We start from the raw sequence: 21,652 nt of genomic DNA on the forward strand, positions 1-21,652 counted from the left end.
GCAGGACAGAGGGGAGAGCAGAGAGCAGCAGTTAGTGAGGTGGAGAGCACTTACTGTCGGCCCTTCAGTGCAACACATGAATGAAACCTTTAGAATGAGGCACGGCTGGGCTGGTGTGTGTGAGTGTGTGTGTGTGTGTAGGGTATTTGGGGCGGGGGGGGGGGGGCACTTGACAGTAGTTGGGGGGGTGTGGTACTTGATTGTTTACTCTTGCCTGCTGGGCTGAGCTATTGTGCTCTAGTGTGTGTGCGCATGTGTGTGTGTATTTGTGTTGACAGAGTACACTGTGTGTGTGTATGAGCGTGTGCGTGTGTGTATAAGTTTACAGGCAGACAGGGAGACGTACAGCACAATGCCTCTCTGCTGCTCTAGGAAAGAAGGGAATGGGGGGGGGCTTCACAAAAGACCAGAGGGGTCTTATGTTGTCTACACGCACACACACACACACACACACACACACACACACGCACACACACACACACACTTGCACACGTAACGCCAGCTGCCGCCCACAGCCCCAGCCCAGCATTTCTGAATTAATAATACAGAGCCAACCACTCTGGAATAATAGTGATGCACACACACACACACACACACACACACACACACACACACACACACATACATGCACAAAGCTTTGCACCTGTTCACCACTGCTCAACTGGTCGGGGTTGGGCTGGTTAAGGTCCCCCATGCACACACACACACACACACACACACACACACACACTCCTTGTTGCCTGTCTGTTGTATGCCACAGTAAGACAGCTGTGTGTGTCTGCCGACCCTCCCCTTCTTGTTCTGATCGGCAGCTATTCTCATCGACTGATTGGTCCAGCTGCCTTTACTCTACTCCTCTTATTGGATGATTTTACATCCAACGAGGCCAAAGAACAGAATAAGAATTTGAATATGAATGTCAGATTTAAATGAGGAACCTCAAAGAAACCCACTCCTCCGTGCGATTATGAATGCACAATGTGAATATATGGATTACTGAATGAAATAAAACGAGGTTAATGACTGGTCAGGTTATTTGTAGCATCATTATTATGATAGTCATGTCAGTATTTAAACACCATTCTCATAAATATGAATATAGGCGACGGCAGGGCTCCAGACTAACTTATACCACTTGTAGCACTTGTAGGTGCTCATTAATGAACATTTTAGGAGTACCACTTAATCGACCTGCAACGCAACACATTCACATTTTTGTCCATCATAACTGTATTCCTGATAAATGCTTTGGTAATAAGTTAGGGATGCTACTTTAGTTTTTTTTTTTTCACCGATAATTGACCCTCGTTAACCAATTATTAACCGTTAACTGATAACATCAGTGCGTTTCATGCAGCGGTGCTGTTGTTTTAGTGCCTAACGAGCCGACGCGCTGCAACGATAAGCCGATGCACAAACAGGTTTAAATCCATCATTCATCGCCAGCTGCAGTGTGTGAACAAAACGGACAACCGAGTCCCCGGTTCACCCGTCCGGGAGAGTCAGACAGACCGTGTGTGTGTGTGGCGGCGGTGAGTGTGGGGTTGTCGGTAGCGTTGTAGCTGTGAACGTAGCAATGCAGTGTGTGTACAGTTTATGTGTCAGTTAATAAGTGCTACAACTCCTCAGACCCAAGTCAAGCTTCCTGTATCCTGCAACACCGGCTCAGACTCTCTTAAGGTGGACTGTTAAGGTGGACCAGCTTTTCTCCTTTAAGTAACAAGCCGCTCCAGACATAACAATGTGTTGTTTTATTTTAAAGGAAAAGTCCCAAAGGGAATAATTGCTTCAAAAGAAGAAAAAAAATCATTATCTTTTATTCAAAACAGTAAGTTCAAATCTCTGAACAATTAGTTTGTTTTTTCACAACAGATTAGAATTTCTCATTCATTCAATCAAATTGCACGTGTTTTGGCACGAGTACAATTTGCACAATAACCACTTGCGCGTCTCACTGATCAAAACCGATGAGCTGGCTCTCGGTGAAATCGTCGTCCTCTTCACAACATTTACACATTCTTTCATCTTTTGAGCCATCACATGCAAAATGATCCATTCAATTATCAAAATCTGTCAGACACGCATGTATATTCCATAAACATCTATGATATAGTGTCACGTACTGTGAGGAGGTACAATTAGCAATATTTGTTTTTTTACTGAACTTTTGGTATCGATGTCATTTTGTGGCCAAATTTCTATTTGCTTGATATGACTTAACATTAAGGCTCAAAGGCAAATGTTCTGTCTACAGTACATGTAACACATTGCTACACAAATACATTTACTGTATAAATGTGCGTATCCTTTTTTCTGTGTACCACAGTATTGTACAGTATTGACTTTTCCTGTAAACTTTGACCTACTTTTGAAATGGGAATTTAAAAAGCTCAGTGCGATACACAAACAGCATTCAGCTCGACAGAACTGACAGTCTTGTACAGTAAGCAGTCAGTGTCAACAAAACAGAGATTTCTATAGAAGAAACATTTCCAGGGTTGACTGCCGTGGTGAAAACACATGTAAACATTTTGACCAGTACGGCTCACACGGTGACAAAACAACTTTTCATTTCGGTGGCATTGGCCAATTTACTGACACAATAACTGGTTTTGAAGCATGAATGAAGCGTTTGGGTGAGTTTGGGTATCGATTTGGTTCGCAGACATGCAATAGAGTTTTGGTGCCCCAACAGTGATGCACTGCCATGATGTGTTAGAATTCAGGCAAACTCAGTATCTTCCCTTAAATCTCTTCAAGACTCACTTTTATGTTGTGGCTTTTTCTTAACCAATGGTATTTGTTGTAACTATTAAAGGCAGGATTGCTAAAGACTTTAGAAACACTTTTGTTATATTAGTTGAAATGCTCATTACATCCCGACAAGCAATCTATCGCAATATATTGAATCGTTACCCCTGTATCGTGATGCGTATCGTATCGCCAGATTTTGGCCAATACACAGCCCTAACATTCATTATGATAGTGGGGGAGTGGCTTTGGAGGGAGGCCTGAATCGACAGACTGTCAGTGTAGCCGACTTGGCGACATTCTCTCAAGATTAAGGGACTGTTGGAGCTAGTTAGCAGCTAATGCTGCTAGCTACTTTCATTGGAAAAGAGTTGTCAACACTGGGCTCATTTTTTCCTGCTGGATCATTTTTAAAAATCTAGTGTACTCTTGCTAGTTTCTCCAGATCGCCCACCCTGCCTTTAAATCCCTTTTATCATGTTTTACTGTAAAGCACTTTGTAACTTTGTTTTTTGAAACCTGCTTTATAAATCAAGTTATTATTACTATCTGTCTCTCCTCTGCCGGGGCTGCGTGAGTCATAGCTATATCCACCCTGACAAATAAAAGGATATCTGTCATCTTATCAATCGCGATGTTCTTTCGCCAGAAATGAGTGCGTTTATTAGACTGTAAAAATAAGTGCATTCGTAATGAAAGCAGTAGTACCCTTTCTCTCTCTCTCTCTCTCTCTCTCTCTCTCTCTCTCTCTCTCTCTCTGTGTGTTACCTTGTCAATTTTAATTTTTAAGCATGCAATGAATGCAGTTAGCGCCACCGCTCGTCGATGTGGACGGTACACACACACACACACACACGACACACACTATCTCTCACTCCCGCCTGGTATTTCACATGATATACGATGATTATGAAAAAAATGGGGGGGTATTATTTGCAAGTCGCACTGGTGCTCCTAGTTATAACATTTTGTCGCACTGTCTCCAAAAATAGTCGCAAGATGGTTGCAGTCTGGAGCCCTCGACAGTTATTATTAAAAGTTAAACTAAATGACATAAATTGTCAAGGACTGTAAAAGGATAAAAAAAATAGATGTCTTTGATTGAAAGTGATGACACTTTAACAGGTCCTACTGATGTTTTATGGATTTTAATGTAATATCAGCTACATTTAGAAAAGGATATACAGCGTCTTGGACTTCATGGATGTAAACTTAATGAAGAACTCAATGATGCCAACACACAATGCTGTCCAAAGGAGAGAGAACAGAGAGACGCAATACACCAGCAATCAGTGCAATTTGATTAGCCTGCTCATTGGCTGTGTGTGCTTTTTCCTAATCACATTGGATCCACTGCATTCTGAACACAAGCAGCATGGCGTTCCTAATGTTATTGGGTGTTTGAATGCAGGGGCTTTTTTTTTTAGCTCGGATTGTATTTTTATCTTCTTGACATACTAGAACATATCCAAAGAGATCAGTCTTTGTGTTTTCAATGGCATGTTACGCTTTGGTCGTTGTGTTTGTCTTTTTACAGTGTGTGTGCATGGGTGGATGGATGTGTGTGGATGTAGGGGAGAACAGACCATCTAACTGAGCTGTGTTTCATATTCTTCATAGGGTTTACTATGATCTAGACATAAACCTGAGTTTGCCCAGTCTGGTTAATAATAATTAATGTTATATATTAGGGATGGAAGTAAAAAATCAGTCACGGTTCGGGACATGTATGAATTGTTCGGTTCATTTGAAATAAGTTATGAGGCCAATTGTGTATTTCTTATCATGTAGAGTTAGGCTGTTTATGTCACACTAGAAATCAAGGCCTATGGAAGGAGGCTGGGTCACGGGCGGACATGGGTCTTGAGGTCCTGCGGTCGTGCGTTGCTATTGGCTCAATTTCGGCGAGTGCAGACCAGATTTTACTGGCTTATGCTAGCGGCAATACTGTGGTGTGTCCATCGATAGCGCAAGGAGGAGAGAGTCGGGTAGGAAGGAGCAACTGTTTCTTCCCGCAGCATTTAAACAGCCTCTACATGCAGACTCAGACAGGGCAAAAAACATAACTATAGCATTGGGGAGGTTTATAGTGAAAGATATGCAGCCTTATGCAGTCATGGAGGATGCTGGATTTCAGTATATGATTAACGTAACGTTACTTGAGCCGCGCTATAATATTCCCTCTCGCTGACACTTAAGCAACACAGTAATTCCAGCAGCACAATCCCTGTAATGTGTTTTATATTTATTAATTATTTTTAGATAACACAGTGGCACATAAATCCAACCGTATTCCTCCAAATACTGCACTTTTTGAGTGGAAAAACTAATCTTTCAATTAAGAGCTGATAATCAGGGAATTGAGACATACTGTATGTTAAACTATTTTTTTTTTTTTTAGTATAGTGGTTGATATATTGACATATATGTTGACATATATTCTGGTTGAGCTTATGCTTCGATTTATGTTGATGGCCTTAGTCTATAATTACATCATATTTATATGAAAATAAAGCTGCATTTTTTGTTTGCACTAATTACTGTAGAAGACCTATTCTTTCAATTAAGTTTTGACAATGAAGACCTTACGTTCCTTATGTAAGCCATACTTTTGTTAAGTCAAACATTAGTAACTTATTTTTGCCAAATAAATGAAAAGCATGTTGAAATCAGAACATGACCTCCTCGCTGTAACATAAATGTACCGAACCAAACCGAAAACCTTGACCCCAAAACCGTGATATGAACCGAACAGTGAATTTTGTGAACCGTTCCGCCCCTAGTATATATGATATGCCTCCTACTGTATGGCTACAGTATATGCTCGACTCTTGAACTGTAGCATATGACGTCAATGAGCACATGTGTTTGTAAGAGGTTGAAACTGAAAGACAGTTTCATTCCTTTTTCACTTTCTTAGCATAAAGGACTGGACTTTGACGTCCTTTGTTACATTTCTTTTTTCATATTTTTTCATTGCATTCGTTTTTCGCTTCATATTCTCGTGGTTGAAGCTGTCACAGCTCTGCTCGTTGTGACAAACAAACTCTGAATTAAGACCTACTGTACAGGAGGTCACGCTGGGCCCAGGTGTGTCTGCTGCCACTAATGGTCCCGCTTCACAGGACGGGTCTCTGCAAACAGAAGAGCACAGAGCAGGAAACCAGCAAGCAGGGCAGAGGGGCTATCACATAATCCGTTGAATTGCAACATTAAGGAGGAAAACTTGACTTTGACGTTGCACATTTTCTAAATTTAAACAGCCTCCTTGAGTATTTTATTCTTCAGTGTTACGTGTCAGCGCAGTCACACAGCAGTTCATGTAAGAGTCACAAAATTGAATGTATCGATTTGTGTACGTAGACACGAATTTCACATTTCTTTCATGATGGCCAGCACAAAATCAATTTGTATGTAATCCAAGTAATTGTGAACCGGGAAGTATAGAGAGCGGCCAACGCCGCGTAGGGAGGACCTCGGAGTGTATAGATTGGGTAAAAAAAAACAGGACTTTCACCCAGGAGACCGGTGTTTGTGTCCCATGGGAAACCACACGTCAAAGTTCATTTATTTGTCACCTAACTTCCGTACTTACAGCACTTCCGGTGTTATTTTAACTCAAACCACCATCTTTTCCTTAACCAAACTAAGTAGTTTTGTTGCCTAATCCTAACCAAGTCGATCTTTTCCTAAACCTAACTAAATAGTTTGTTTCCTAAGCCTAACCAAGTTGATCCTTTCCTAAACCTAACTACATAGTTTGTTTTCTAAGCCTAACCAATTCAATCTTTTCCTAAACCTAACTAAATAATTTGTTGCGTAAGCTTAACCAAGTCGATCTTTTCCTAAACCTAACTAAGTAGTTTGTTAACTAATCCTAAACAAGTTGATCTTTTCCTAAACCTAACTAAATACTTTTATTTTGAAATGACTGGGGTGGAAATTGACACATGCGTCACGTGTTGCTGGACATTCGTAGGAAAACGCACAAAAAAGACGCAGTTGAAAGTCGTGCTGAGCGTCACAAATAAAAAGGGAAATTTGTGTCTTTGTACACGAGACAAGTAGATTACATTTCATGACTCTTTCACAAACTGCCGTGAGACTGTGTCGTAAGTCTGTTCTTTTTTGGAGTACAAAGAAAAGATGTTTGGTGTTGAAACGGCCTTTGATAGTTGTGAAAGGTGACAGTGCTTCTGTACAGATGCTTACTGGCATTTCTTTCTTCCAAATGACTCAAACAAATGTTACATGTATCCCTATCAAACAACAAATACTGTGTTTCTGCAAAATAACTTTAAAGTCAGTATAGCAGCTTTAATTTGTACATTTTGACCTGACTTCCTGGAGTGTGACAGTACAATATAATTTAGGAATAGCAAAAAAGAAGTGATATAATCCTAAATGATCTGGGCATAGAGCTCATCTCTGGCCAACTTTGTCTCTTAGGCATAATAGTTGATATGGTAAAGGGGAACTACCAGCTGATCCAAGATCAGTACTTACGTCCTAATCATCAGTATGGCTCTGTGTACATTAAGTCCGCCTTAAGTACTTCCTGGTGTGTTTTTATTCCTTAACGATAGCTGTGTATCGGCATTATTGTATTTATGCAGTCAAAGCGTATACTTCATGTAATCGTCCATCTCTCCCTTTACTTAGTAATGTCACAGAAACTGACAACTTGCTGGACTTCGACCATGACTTGTGTACGTTGGAAATAAGGTGAAGTTAAGTATATTTTAATGTGACAACAAAAAACAAAAATAAAGACAATATAAGTTCTGTATTTGTTGTAGTATAATATACAGCGTGTAAATAGACGGATAAAGTAGTTACAGTAATGAATGAAGACGGTAAGCTTGGAGTCGCTGTAGCTAAGTGACCTTCACCCACACACTGTGTGTATATGTGTGTGTGTGTGTGTGTGTGTGTGTTGGGGGTGGGGGGGTGGTGGTGGTGGTGGGGGGGGGGGTTAGCTGGATAGCCTCCTGTCTGGCACAGGTGGTGTTGAGCAGCAGCCCTCCAGCTAAGATGCTAATATGCTAACGCCGCACTAATCCTAGGGTGCTTTAGGAAGCAACGGATCCAAACACCCCCCCCCCCCCCCCCCCCCCACCCCACACCCTCCAACATCACACACTCAAATATAGACACACACATAAAGTACATTGATATAAGCTGACTGACATACAGTACACACACTTTACACATACACACATGGCCCCCATTTAATATACATACAGTATATATACAGTAATACTGTATATATACTGTATATATATATATATATATATAAAATGTACTGAATATACTGTATATACACTGTATATATCATAGATACAAAACAGTTTTATATTTATGGTATACTGTATATACACACACACACACACAAACACACGCACACACACACACACACACACACACACACACACACACACACACACACACACACACACAACAGTGCGGGGGTTTAGGATGAGAGGCGTCTTGGCTGTGGTGTGTCTGTCAGTCACTCTCCAGCTCTGTATCAGCATCACAGCGGTGGCCACCATGCTCCGAGGAGCCACCACCATCTACTGGACTGTAGTGGTACTGCAGGAGAGGAGAGGAGAGGAGGCAAAAAGACCATAAGAATATACAGGAGAAATTAAAAATAGAGGGGTTTTAGTGCTGATCTAGTAGTAATTTTATCGTTAGGTCATTTATTTCCTGACAATCAGTGTTCTGTATCTGCAGTACTGTGAACCTGCAATATGTTGCCAGTGTGTGTATGAGTGTTTCTACGTACGTGTGCCTCCTTCTGTACCAGCTGGGGGAGCAGAGGGGCACCAGGGCAGCCTGCATGGGTGTGTGTGTGTATGTGTGTGTGTGTGTGTGTGTGTGTGTGTGAATGTGCATCCAGCACAGCCTACCAGGAGGCGCTGGCTGTGTGCAGCTGGCTGTGTGAAATCTCCTAGTGGCCCCCGAGGGATGGCCACACTCCCATGGGTTTCCACTCAATCTGGCCGCCCTGTGGCTGCCCTACCCGGTCCCGACTCTCTGTCACTGTCAGAGCTTTAACCGCATACACCGAGCGAGGCCCTCCTCTCTCTCACTCTCTGTCCCGTTCAGACTCTCCCTCTTGCTCAGCCCTCCTCTTCTCCCTCTAAGCATCTTTTTCATCTTTTTAGGCTGCCGTAGCCTCCTCGTATAGTCTCATTCCACAGACTGAGCCACAGGCTTGTACAATTAGTCTAGCGCTAAACCTTTAAACCCAGCTGCAGTCCCAGCTTCAAACTGAATTGAATTCTTTGATTCTTCACATTTTTTCCACGTTCTAGTCTCGTATGATCATTACGCCAGTGGCAAAAATGCCTTCAGAACTTTTACAGGTATAGCACCACGTTTATGTTTTCCAGTGATGGCTGTATTGAAAACACTCATGCACACGCTCAAGCACACTAACACCAGTCCACCTCCACGATGTGGTAATGAGACTAATGCACCGTAAGTGGATTGGCTTTAAAGAGCCTGGATTCGCCTTAAGATGTCTGAGCAGACTGGAGTTAGAACTGCTGGGGTCGAGGTCACGCACAAAATAGAATGTACACATTGTGCAGAAAAGGCTTTTTATGAGTCTTTCTTTCTCTCAACACTGTTTTGGATCAGTGTCATTTGCAGCTGTGCAACATGCGTTCTTGCTTGCTTCTAGCGCTCATGGACTGTTCCTCAGACAGATGTCTTCACCAAGCGTCTTACTGCACAGTTCCTCTCTGCTCCACACAGTCCCCCCCCCCCTTTCCGTCACTTCCTTTAGCCGTTAGTTACTTGCCTGATGTTTAGCTAATCTCTCTTCCTCCTCCTCCCTGCGTATTACTGCTTTTACTCAAGTGTCAGCCGCTAATTCTCACATACACAAACACATGAAACCCCTCCTCACGCCGTTGTGTCCGGAGGTGTTTTTGACCTTTGTCTATAAGGAGATCAGCTTAAGCAGCCGGCCAATCATTGCATCTCAAAACCACCCTTCAGTTTGACTCCATATTGCTGTTGTTTGATGGTGAAACCTCCATATTGCTCTGCTGTGCAGTCGTGATTTGCTTTTCATTGATATTTGTAGCTAAGGTTAGGCGATATGGTAACATTTTCCAACCGGCCACTGTCAGCCCAACAAACAGGGATTGCTGATATGTTCGCTCAAGTGTGTGTGCGTTCAGCACAGCATGCACCCTCCTTCCACCGTTGCCGTAGTTTCAGCTGGTAGATCAGCTGTTCTAGCGGCAGAGCATCGTAAAACCCACTTCAATCAAACTCGACAGAAACAAAATGAAACTCACCAAAACCGTCTTGTTAGTCTTTCCAACAATCACCATCTCTGGTTTGGTCAAATTAAACCCATATTTGATGGAGTTAGATGTGAAAATGTGCCCACTCTACACACATTTTTTCTCGTAAAGTTATGACTTTATTCTCATAATATTACGACTTTTTTTCTCGTAAAGTTATGACTTTATTCTCCTTATATTATGACTTTTATCGTAATATTATGACTTTATTCTGGAAATTCAAATTTTTTTCCCTCAATGTGGCCCTAATACTCCGTAGTACATTTGCTCTTTGGCCCTCATTGCATTAGCCTTATATACTATATACTTGCACTATAAACTGTGTTACCTTCATCACAATGATCAAATGTTTTGTGGCTCCAGACAGATTATTATTATTTATTTTTTTGCCTAAAATGTCTCTTTTGATAGTAAAGGGTGCTGACCCCTGGCCTAGACCCTGGGTTCCCAGCTCCAGACCTCCAAACACCCTACCCGCCCATTTTTCCACTTCTCTCTGCTCTAACACACCTGAACCAGCTGACGCTCAGGCCCTGATTCAACAGTAAGGGCTGCTGAGTTGCACCAGGTGTGTTCAAAACATAATGTGTATGTTATTAACTACTATTGTTGTGGTATTGATTCATTTTCCACTGCTTGTGGCCGATAAACTGATTACGATGACAGCGGTGCGTACGGTAGGTGGGCTACCGCAAAACACTTGCATTTTATGGATTCACAGTGTTTAGAAAATGAACATTAGAACAGAGACAGCACTACCTAACGTTTATTTGGCTCTATTTTATCAGTGCTCATCATCACGCATTAGTAAACAGCCAGCTCCGCCCAGCATTCTAACAGAAACTGGTAGAGGACGATGATTCGCTCTCATATCATGTAACGTTACTGATTTTGCATTACATTACATACATTCCATGGATGTATTAAGACAACTGGATACAGCATGAAGCCTAAATGACCCAACCTCCGTCTGGAGAAAGTACCCGGATCTTGGGCACATGGAACATGCACAGTAGCGTTCGCTCGGTCACGGGGTCCCAACGTCACGCCGTCGTCACGGCTTGCGCTCCAGCCTCGTTCTGGGTCTCATTCACATGAACGAAGGAAGGGAAGTAACTCTGGATTCGGCTATTAGTTAATTTTACAACTTTAAAAACTTAATTTTTTAAATAAGGGCTATTAGAGTGTTCGTACTGGGAAGTTGATTCACCTCAAAAAAATTATCCGCTGAGTTACAGACGTCTCTTTCCCAATGTAAGTCTACGGGAAAAAGTATTTTTGGGCCCAATGGCATCACGTGACTGACACAGAAGTTGCAGTAACATCGTTTAGCCACTACGACAGTTGGGATCGACGACCGGCGCACTTCCTTGGGGCTTTATACATTACATACAGCACCCTCTTTCTAATCCCTCTTCCTGTGCTGTGCCGTGCAATACCCCCCTACACAAATCAAAACCTACAAAATATTGATTAGCTTACCTTGGTAACCTATGACGCTGCTCTTTGCTAACGGCTGAGTGGACGTTTGCATTTGAAAAAACCCCCAGAAAAGAACGCAGATTGACCTGCACTTTAATCTAGCATCAAAACTGTTGTTGGTGCATAATCTTTCAATCGAATTGTTTCAGCACCACAACACAATGTAGTTTTGTCAGGTTTTATCAGCGCACTGACAACCTGCCCGTCTGGTGGGAAAAAAGTCAACCTCTAGGTGAGCTGTTATCTTTTCCTTTGGTCAGTCAGCTTATCAGTCGATCGGCCAACCAGCCGCCTACTCAGCCACTCAGTTAGTAAACTTGTTATTTATTCTGTCCCATTACAGCCAAACACTGTGTGTTGCTGCTCTGAACACTGAATGTGTGTGCGTGTTGTTATGTGGCCAGACGACACATTCCTCTCCCGGCTGGTGAGCTGCTGTGTATGTGCTGGAACGTGGCAGAACCTCCCCTCCACCCTCTCCATCCGCCTCCCCCCCTACCTCTATACACCACCACCCGCCGCCCCTCCAGCTCCCAGAGCGCCAGTCACACAGCCCCGTCTCTGCGCCATCTGCATATCAGCTCCAGCCTCGGCCAAAGCATTAAATTAAATCCCTGTTTGGGTTGATTAACAAATGGCTGGTGAGCTCACATAGTTATGGAGTTATTTATTTAATTGTCATCAAGGTTTTTCCTGCTTTTTTTTTTTTTTTTTTTCGTCTGTCTCGTTCTTCTGCTGAAGCGTGGCATCCGGCAGAGCAGGAGAGCAGAGGTGTGCTGGTCGTCCTGGAGGAGTGAGTGCGAGACGGAGAGGCTGGAAAGTTTCTGCAAGTTTGCGTGTCTCATTTCTGTTTTGCTGGCTGACGTTCAGCCTTTACCATTTGTACCTGTCTCCTCTTTTTCCTCTCTGCATTTCTCTCTCTCATTCTCTCCCCTTTCCCCCTCTGTCCCGAAATGAATAGTTAATCAGTCCCCTAATTGAGTGACAGTTAGTCACTGCGTTGTTGTAATTGTCCAATCAGAAAGCTTGGAACGGGCACAGTCACAGCTGATTCATCTCTGCCTCTTACTGCTAAATCCACAAGCTGCAACTGGAAAACGTGCCAGCAAGATTCATTTCTCCTCGAAATTCCAAAATAACTTTTAAAAAGTCTAGTTTTGTTTTTAATCCTTACGCCAAATTCACACTAGAGCAGCGGTGATGCAATGTAAGAGCAATGTCTTATGAAAAGCTGCGGCGGACGCTCCCCACCTCGGCAAGTTGCGGCCGTTTGATTCTGCGGCGAAGTGCGGCCAAAATCAAAGTTGGGAAAAGTAAAACTTTTAGCGGTGAAGGGCGGCCAGAGAGGACCCACTGCCAGTCAGTAAACACATCTGTGACATGTTGACCCATACGAGCCATTCACATGGGTGCCCCCCGCTGCTCGAGCACCCACTAGGGAGGCTGAATAAAGGGACTGTTTGTAACTTATAAAGTATAATATATACAGTATAGTATTAATCATTGCGGGTCGGTGTCCCATGCGCGCTCGCGTGTGGCTACGCTGTTCAGACTCAGACTCCAACACAAACTACACGGAAGCACCAAAACCTCTTGGTTGTATCTAGTGAAGCCGGTCTGTTAAACAGTGTTGGCCGCGGTCGGAGGACGCGGGGGAGACCGTAGTTTTGGTCTCCAGGACCGGAGTCTCTGCTGTACTCTGCTCCTCTGCTCCTCTGCCTGCCTGCTTTCACTCGCACACCGCGCTCGTTCTCACCTGCTCTTTCAGTCTACTCTCACTTGCATGCACGCACACTACACACTGCAGAAGAGTTAGCTTATCTCTGAGAATATCTAGTGAATGTACAGTGGACGTTTGTGCAGACATAAATGCGGCGGGTCAGAGAGGGCTGTGTGGGAGATGAGGATCTCCTCGTGGGACCTCTCCCCGACACCGCCGTTTTAATACACAGGCTTACCGGAGCCCAAGCCCCGGGGGCCGACGACGGACAAAGGGCCCACGAGGCTCAGGGGAAAACAAATAAAAATTTAATTCACAAGGAGAAGCTCTATTGGCGGGCAACGGGATTCTCCAGTGCGTAAAGACGCAACAGCAGCAGGGTTTTTGTACAAAATTTTCTTCTGGAGGAGAATGCCCCCCCCGAACTCCCCCCTAGAGGTTTCGAAGTCCATTCACCACAGTGTCCCAAAATCCTGTGGGAAACACTGGTGTAGCCTGTTGTAATGTGTAGCAGAGCAGTGTTGCATTTGGTTAATAATTACTAAAGCAAGCTCAATTAAAAGTGATTGAGTGATCATCGTCTTGGTGAGATTCACAAAATTTGGGCACCCACGGGCAAAAACTAAATAAATTGGCGCCTATGTCACAGAGAATTCCCCTCCTGAAACTCATGAACACACCTCCCGACCGCAGAAATATGGAATTATTGCAGCGAGCCGAACTTCACCGCTACCTGGTGTGAAGAGGTTTTGAGGGATAGAGACTGTGGGAAAGTTTACCACCTTTACTCATTCTGTTTTTGTTTTTTCTTTGGTCAAACACTTGACTAAGTCAAAGTTCAGTGGTTGTTTGAAACTTATTTTTAAATCTTTATTCTTTTTTTAATCGGTCGCAATATTATTTCACCCTTTCCTAACACAATAAAAGAAAAAGGAACAGGAAGAGTTTAGAAAAGTACGAGTATACATCCAATTAAGACATCAAGTTAGATGGAAGAGGACTTTGCTGCACAAAACAATCTTTTGTCTGGGTTTTGAACAAATTTAGCCCAGAATTGAAATACACTTCAGAGTAGTTTTATCTTCCTAAATCACCTCTGTTCCTCAGATCTTTCAGATCACCCACGTTGTCCTGTATTCCTGATATCCTGACGTTTTAACAAGAGACAAGAGAGTCCTGTTGTCTTAAGCACTGTATAGTGTAGTATTTACTAATTGGCCTTAAGGGAAAAGTAAAGTTGTGCAGAAAAACTAAATGAAACTGAAGCAAGGAGTCCGAGAGAGATGGTGTGGGAAGGAGACCGGCTGTTCTGTTTTCTCCAGCAGTCCAAACTAGAGACATGTGGCTCCCCAGACAAGCTGTCCAGAGTGGGAGAGCTCGCTGGACTCATTACAGGCAGGGCCAAGACGGGATAGCTTGACAGAACACCATTGGATCATTCGGGAGGATTGGAACGGTCGGAGCAGAATTGTGTTAGTTTGTGTGTGTGTGTGCGTGCGCGCGCCTGTGTTTGTTTGGAACGGCATGTGTGGACAACTGTCCATCTCCTCTCTCCGTCTGTGCCACCCCTGGCTGCCCCCTCCCCCGCCCCCCAGCGGACGTGTACACACTCGCACAAACACACACACATACACTCGCTCACACACACACACACACATACGCACACATACGCACGCTGTCTGGGCCCAGCCAGAAGGATTGCTTAAATGTTTTCGGTTGTACTGGACAGCTGAGCGATGAAGTGGCCAGCCACAGGCTTCCATTGGTTGGACACTTCATCAGGAAACTGACTCAGAGAAATGACTGGACTTGGACCAGCGAGCCGGTCACACTGCCAGTTTATAATAGTTTTTATCAGTTTAACTTTCTCTTTATCCTCAGTCAGTACATCTCTTTCTCCGATCCACCTTGAAGTTAAGAGTTTCTCTTTTCTAGGTGATCCGTTTTTTTTTTGTTTTTTTTCCATCAGTAGATTTTAGTAGTTCTGATGTGGACACAATAACAGAAACACCTGTATAATAGGGCTGCGTATTGGCAAGAATCTGGCGATATACAATACGTGTCACGATACAGGACTTACGATTCAATATATCGCAATATATTGCCATACTGTAAGCTAGCCGATACATTGCGATTTTTTTTTTTAAATCTAATTTTAGGAAAACTGTGTCATAGTATAAAGAACACACCACCATATGCATAAAATCTGAATAAAAAAAGTTTACTTCTTTATGCACTCAGAACAGTGGGATCAGTCCCTGTAACATCCAACATTTGAGGACTCATACACTGAGAGGGAGCATATATCTTTGCAAATGAAATAAGGTGTTGACTGAGTTAATCTTTGCATTTAAACTATTAATTAAAAATCAATACAGTGTTTTTGAGAATCGATACAGTATCACAAACCATAATATCGCGATACCCGATATTTTCTTACACCCCTACTGAGTAGTAATTACAAATTAAATCAGGTTCACCAACACCACAAACTACAATCTCAAATGTTTCCATTAATTTGAACCATTACCTTTCTGACACAGTCTCTACAAAACTTTACCGTTATAGTGCTCAGTTCTTTTTGCAAGGCTATTGTAATACTTGGAATTATGTCCATCCCTATTTGAAAAACTGCATCTTTGCTTTCTAAATAACAGATCACATTTAGATTGAACATAAAAATACACTGAAAATGTGTTAACCTCACTTACATTAATTTACAAACTACTGATGAAAGTATTTTCTGGTTAAGCTCCTTAGGCTTGCTAAAATTTATTATTTCTCATAATGCACATCAAAATGCATACCTTGTTTTTTAGGGGTGGGAAAAAAAATAATTCACCTCTGAATCGTGATTTCTTTTTCCTTTTTTTCATTTTTACAATTTTGAAATAGATTTTTAATGCCAGAATCCATGTGTTTGCTTCATTTGAGCATTTGCTGAGGTAGAAGGAAATTACCGCTTTTCTTGTCTGAGTAACGTGACGTCAAATGAACCGCAGCCGGCCGTAGCGAGGTAGAACGCGAAAGTAGAAAACGGCGGACGGTCTGTGTCGATACGACCTGCACGCTCACATTTTAAATCCAAAGCGGTAAACACTACACATCCAGTAAAGGATGGAAACACTTTGGGTTTCACACATTGACAGGAAAAGCAGAGCTAGACATCACGGCTAAAGCTGCATGCTAACTCTGTCACGGACAGGAAACGTTATCGCATTGCGGTAACGTACGGTCAAGCGGGCCGTCGCTCTCATCTCCGTGGTCAAATGGGCCGACGCTACAACTGTAGAGCACCCATATACTGACATTTATGTTAAATGCATTCAAACTGACTATATACATGCTGAAAATCAAACATTTTTACTGTATTCATTTAGATATTTTCCAAAGCCCCTAGAAGTGTATGATTCAACTTTTTCCCCTTGGTCTAGTGTTAAAAAAGTTAAGAAAAATTGCATTAAATCATAATATCGATTCGCAATACTTATAGAATCAAAAAAAAAAAAATCGCAATACATTTCGAATCGGCACACAAGTATGGTGACAGTATGGAATCGGGAGATAGGTGGATCGTCCCAGCCCTACTAGTTTTATATTGGTTTGGTCAGAAGTGATGAGATATTTTCTTTCCGTGCACTTCCAACCTCCCTCCCCTTCATCCCTTTTTTTTGGCTTTGCTTTCTTTTATTATTTTTTTTCCTTATGCCTCCCTCCATCCCTCCTCCCATTCAGCCCCTCTCACACAGCACTCTGTTTATCAGTAGCAGGTGATCCAAAGAAGATGCTTTGTTTCTGGAGAATGGAGACTGAGAGAGGAGAGGAAAGCGAGAGGTGTGATTGGTAATCCTGATGACGCACTGGCACCCAACAGCATTTTTTCCTATCTATCCGTCTATCTGTGTCTCTCTCTGCCCCTGTGTGGTGGTTTGAATCAGCCGCTCTACTCCCCCCACCCCCTCCATCACACACACACCTCCACCACTAGCAGCACCCAGAGGTACCGGCAGGCCCCGCAGTCGCATGGTCCCTTTGACGGAGCAGGTGTTTTTCTGCGATGTGTTAACGAGCACGGCCTGCTGTCATATCCGCTTTAAATGGATGTCACAAATAGAACACTCACACACACACACACACACACACACACACACACACTGCCTATTCTCTTCTCCCAGCGAATTTGCCTAAAAAAGGTGATCAGAGCTGTTGTGTCTGTTATGAGTGCGAGTAAGCGTGCATGCGCAAGTACTGTTCATCTTTGTCTATTAGTTTGTCTTCACAAGGTGTGTGTGTGTGTGTGTGTGTGTGCATGTGGAGGAACGGCTGGTTAATTAAAAGGGGTTGAGAGGTAGGGAACATTTGTGTCCTTCTGCGGTTTTTATTTCTGCTGTTTGAATTGAGAAAGTGAAATGTTTACACAGCTCCCGGCTCTGCAAAGTGTTGAGATTGTCAGTTTCTTTCATCGGAGCCGTGTGTGTCTCAGCATCACTTCAGCCGCGCACTCGCACACGCACGAGTCTCATCCCTATGCACTCATCGTACGCTCGTCCAACTATGTGCGAATCCGCACACGTGTGTACTTTAATCCATGTGTGTGTCCATGCTGTTTCCAGTAAGTGTTATCCGCCTCTGTGGTGTGGAAATGTTTGACACTCATGTAATCCTGCAGCGGGTCATCTGATAAAGCTGTGGTTGCCACCTTAGTGCCAGTCTGTGCCAGCCAGTTGGGTAATACTCTGCCACCAGCTGCTCAACAGATGTTGTTATTTGTTGCTGCGGGTCTAAGTAAGAAGGGTCATTCTCTACTGTACGTGTAATCTTATCTCATCTCGTCTTATCTCATCCCCTCTTCCCTTCTTCCCCACCTTTGCTGGTGACCAGCGGTTTGTGTGTTTTAATTGTGAGTTCATACGTGTGTTTGCGTGCATGTGTGTGTGTCTGTTTGGTAGAGGGGTCATCACCTCGACACCTGCCCATGTATCAGCCAGATGATGTTTCTGGCATGGATAGTTTGCTTGTTGTGCTGGTAAACATGTTTTTGTCATTTTTTACATGATAATCTGATCTGAATCTGGCAAGCACTGTGAGAGTCATAGAGATACTCTGTGTGTGTGTGTGTGTGATATCCTTTGGACAGATGAGGGGTTGAGCGGACAGGCTCTTATCCGTCAAGGGAATAAAATCTGTATTTAAAATCATCATCGTTATTGCCATTAATACTTTCCATATCATCACGATCGTCATAATCATCATTACCCCTGAGTGCACTATTATTGCCTTCAGAATCATCATCATCACTGTAGCCCTCATGATCTGAATCTGTGTGTCCGATTGAACATGTTTGACTTTAATCTCCCTCCCTCTCTTTGCATCTGTCTTTTTCTTCAGGTGAATATATAAAGAACTGGCGGCCGCGTTACTTCCTGTTGAAGACAGACGGCTCCTTCATCGGCTACAAAGAGAAACCTCAGGACGCCGACCTGCCCTACCCCCTAAATAACTTCTCTGTAGCAAGTACGTTACCCACCACGCATGTATCAAAATAGCCTCCAGGCAGGCACTGTGCTCTAAATCCTACTGTACCTGTATCTTTAGATTGTTTATACACAGAACGGCCACATTGAGTGGGAGAACCGTTGACCATCTGAAGGATGCAGCTTTTAGATTCCTGACGCACAAATTTGGACCATATTTTGTTTTTTTGTTATGTCATCTCACATTTTATTTGGGCTGTCCTCGACTAAAGAAATTCTTAGTCGACTAACACTCATATGATTTTGTTGACTGATCGGTTTGTTGATTTAATCGACAGATCTGTAAAACTGAGTTTCTCCACAAAGAATCATGCACTTTAATTAATTTTGTGTTTACCTGAGATGTGCTCATAAGTTTCTTGAAAATATGTCATTCAGAATGAAAAAATAATAATAAAAATGACTAATCGAATAAAGAAATCTTAGTCGATTAAGACCAAAACAACCAATTAGTCAACTAAAGGCCCAGCCAGACACACCAAGCCGGCATCAAAGAACTAGCGGCGATGAAGGCCGACTGCTGCGTCGCCTTTGTCTCATTTGAACACACTGCAAAGACGACAGCTGACGGACAGTTAGCACGTACGTTCTGCGCCTGCGTGAGAGGAAATAACTCTCCACACCAGCAGGCGCCGGTAGTCTGTATTCGTCATTCAAAAAGGGAAACCGGAAGACCGAGGATGGCGAATATACAAGCCGTTGTTATGATACGTACATGAAACAAGACGTCGTCTGCTGACCATTTTCACACCACTCTCACTCACCACTTATATGTGTGTTGGAGTGATCAGATGAGATGAAGATGAAAAATGAGAAGAGCCTTCTGTGTTTTTCCTCTTGACTTTACTTGTCGGCTTGCTTTCCTCACTTCCGTTTCTCTTCTCGTGTAGTGATTCGTTTAAGCTGAACAGCCAATCAGAGTGAATAAGACGAGCTCCGCGGCTAAAAAGCCTCCGACACGGGCAGACTAGAGCCGACAGTGCGGGACACGCCGCAAATACTAGGCCAACAGACGCTCCCTGATCGCCACAAACTGTCCGATGGATGACTGGGTTGGTGTGTCAGGGCCTAACGCTTCGTCCACACTGGGAACGTCAGGAGCGCGTGGTGTCTGCGTGATTCACGCGTTGGGTGTTCACACCAGCTGCATTTCAGCTGCATGTCTGCTGCGTTTCTGCTGTCAGCCCTTTCTTTCTACATAGAGTTTGCCTTTCATAATGGCCATTTGATTTCATTATAAATGTAATTTATATTTATTTTAGACAGAGAAAGGTTAAGAAACGTGTGGTAATTTGTAAATAATAGTAATAATCCACAATTAAAACCCAGTACTATATTCATTCATGGAGCTCTCAAAGTCACTGCATGTTCCACAGCACTGTCCGGCACATATTTCAGAATAAAAGCGTGTGAAATCTCGTGTTTAACAAATAAAGGAATTCTGTCCATAGAAAAAAATGCCTGAGGGCTTTTATTTTGAAATGAAAGCAGGAAGTGTTGATTTACAAATAAATCTTTACTTTTTTTCATCTCCGTAACATATTCTACAGATATAGAGATCGAAACAGTAGTAATGTTGCTGGTATGAACATACAGTCAATAGATCACTTTCACTGTCTGTTGTTGCTGTGAATCCCGCGCGGCTAGCGTCAAAAACAGAATCTCTAGAAGAGGCGCAGCTGACACGCAGCCGAGCCACGCGTCTCATGCGGGCAGTTTAGCTGCTCTAACCTGTTAATATGGACGCTGAAATAAAAAACAACAGGTAATGCAGCCGCCACGCGTTCTTGACGTTCCCAGTGTGGATGAAGCTTTAGGAGGGGAGCAGACCTACATTTTTCTGTCTTTGCTGTAAAAATACAGTAAAATGCTTCAAACTGTAAGCAGGGTTAGAGAGAGTCAGAGACTAGTAGCAATGTGTCCAAGTACCTGCATCTTTTACCCATACTTCCCTTTAGGTGCATAATTAACATTGCTGATTATACTGTGACTCACTGCAGGGAACATTTCAGTTTAGAACAGAACCTCTATAGGTGTTAAAACATCTGTGTCTTGCTCTAGGACGCTTCAGTAGGGACATAAATACATGTCTTCCAGTTGAAGGACACATAATAACTTACATCTGCTAATTGATTATATTATTATGCAAATCACCCCTGTCGTGTAAATTGCCGTGAGATGTTACTGAAATGGCCCTGTGGTTTCATCACACAGAGCCGCGGTGAAATGGCACAACAGTTATTGCGTCACTTTCACTCACGGCAGTGACAAAACATCTTGCCAGTCATCAGCCTTCACAGCATCAGTATGCTTTACAGAATTCACCGAGGGGCTCTAATTAACCATTTATCAGTATATCATCTGTCTGCACCTGGTTAACAAGCTCCACAGCGTCTTTGACATGTGTAATTAACCAGCTAATGAGTTAACAAGATTAATTTTAATGTCTCTCAGTCTCATTATACTACCACCATCAACTCCCATTGTCCATACAATAAATGCAGATTGGCAGTAAAACTTACTGTCTGCTTTCCAGGCGTTCAGCTCTGGAATAAATACAGTGGTCACTCTAACAACTGTGTCCCATAATCTAATAGACTTTCTGATAATTTATTGGACTCACAAGATGGTTTTTGACATTTAGTCTGACAACACTTTTACTTTTTAAGACACAACACATTTTCAATTTGACAATTAAAGACAATGAGACTGGTCAAGCCTTGCTATTAGCAGTAGGCTATAGTGATGCATCGATGAATTCCAGTATGTAATGTATATAGTATAAACTAGGGATGCACCGATACCACTTTTTTCAGGCCGAGTACAAATACAAGTAC

The 21,652-nt window shown here is 42.9% G+C and overlaps 1 protein-coding gene across 6 annotated transcripts in view; it reads left to right on the forward strand.

The window, feature by feature from the left end:
* The window catches only part of akt3a (v-akt murine thymoma viral oncogene homolog 3a), a 90,930-nt gene that overhangs the window by 34,516 nt on the left and 34,762 nt on the right, over window positions 1-21,652 (forward strand). For 4 of the 6 annotated variants that reach the window (XM_037783314.1, XM_037783313.1, XM_037783315.1 and 1 more), the window contains one exon: window positions 18,670-18,795. In XM_037783314.1, the coding sequence (XP_037639242.1) occupies window positions 18,670-18,795 (126 nt within the window). Of the gene's footprint in view, window positions 1-10,490; window positions 10,648-17,072; window positions 17,116-18,669; window positions 18,796-21,652 lie in introns of those variants that run through there. The other 2 variants (XM_037783316.1, XM_037783317.1) reach the window with 2 other exon arrangements.

The sequence above is a fragment of the Sebastes umbrosus genome, chromosome 10 (genome assembly GCF_015220745.1).
Source record: "Sebastes umbrosus isolate fSebUmb1 chromosome 10, fSebUmb1.pri, whole genome shotgun sequence".
Lineage (NCBI taxonomy): Eukaryota > Metazoa > Chordata > Actinopteri > Perciformes > Sebastidae > Sebastes > Sebastes umbrosus.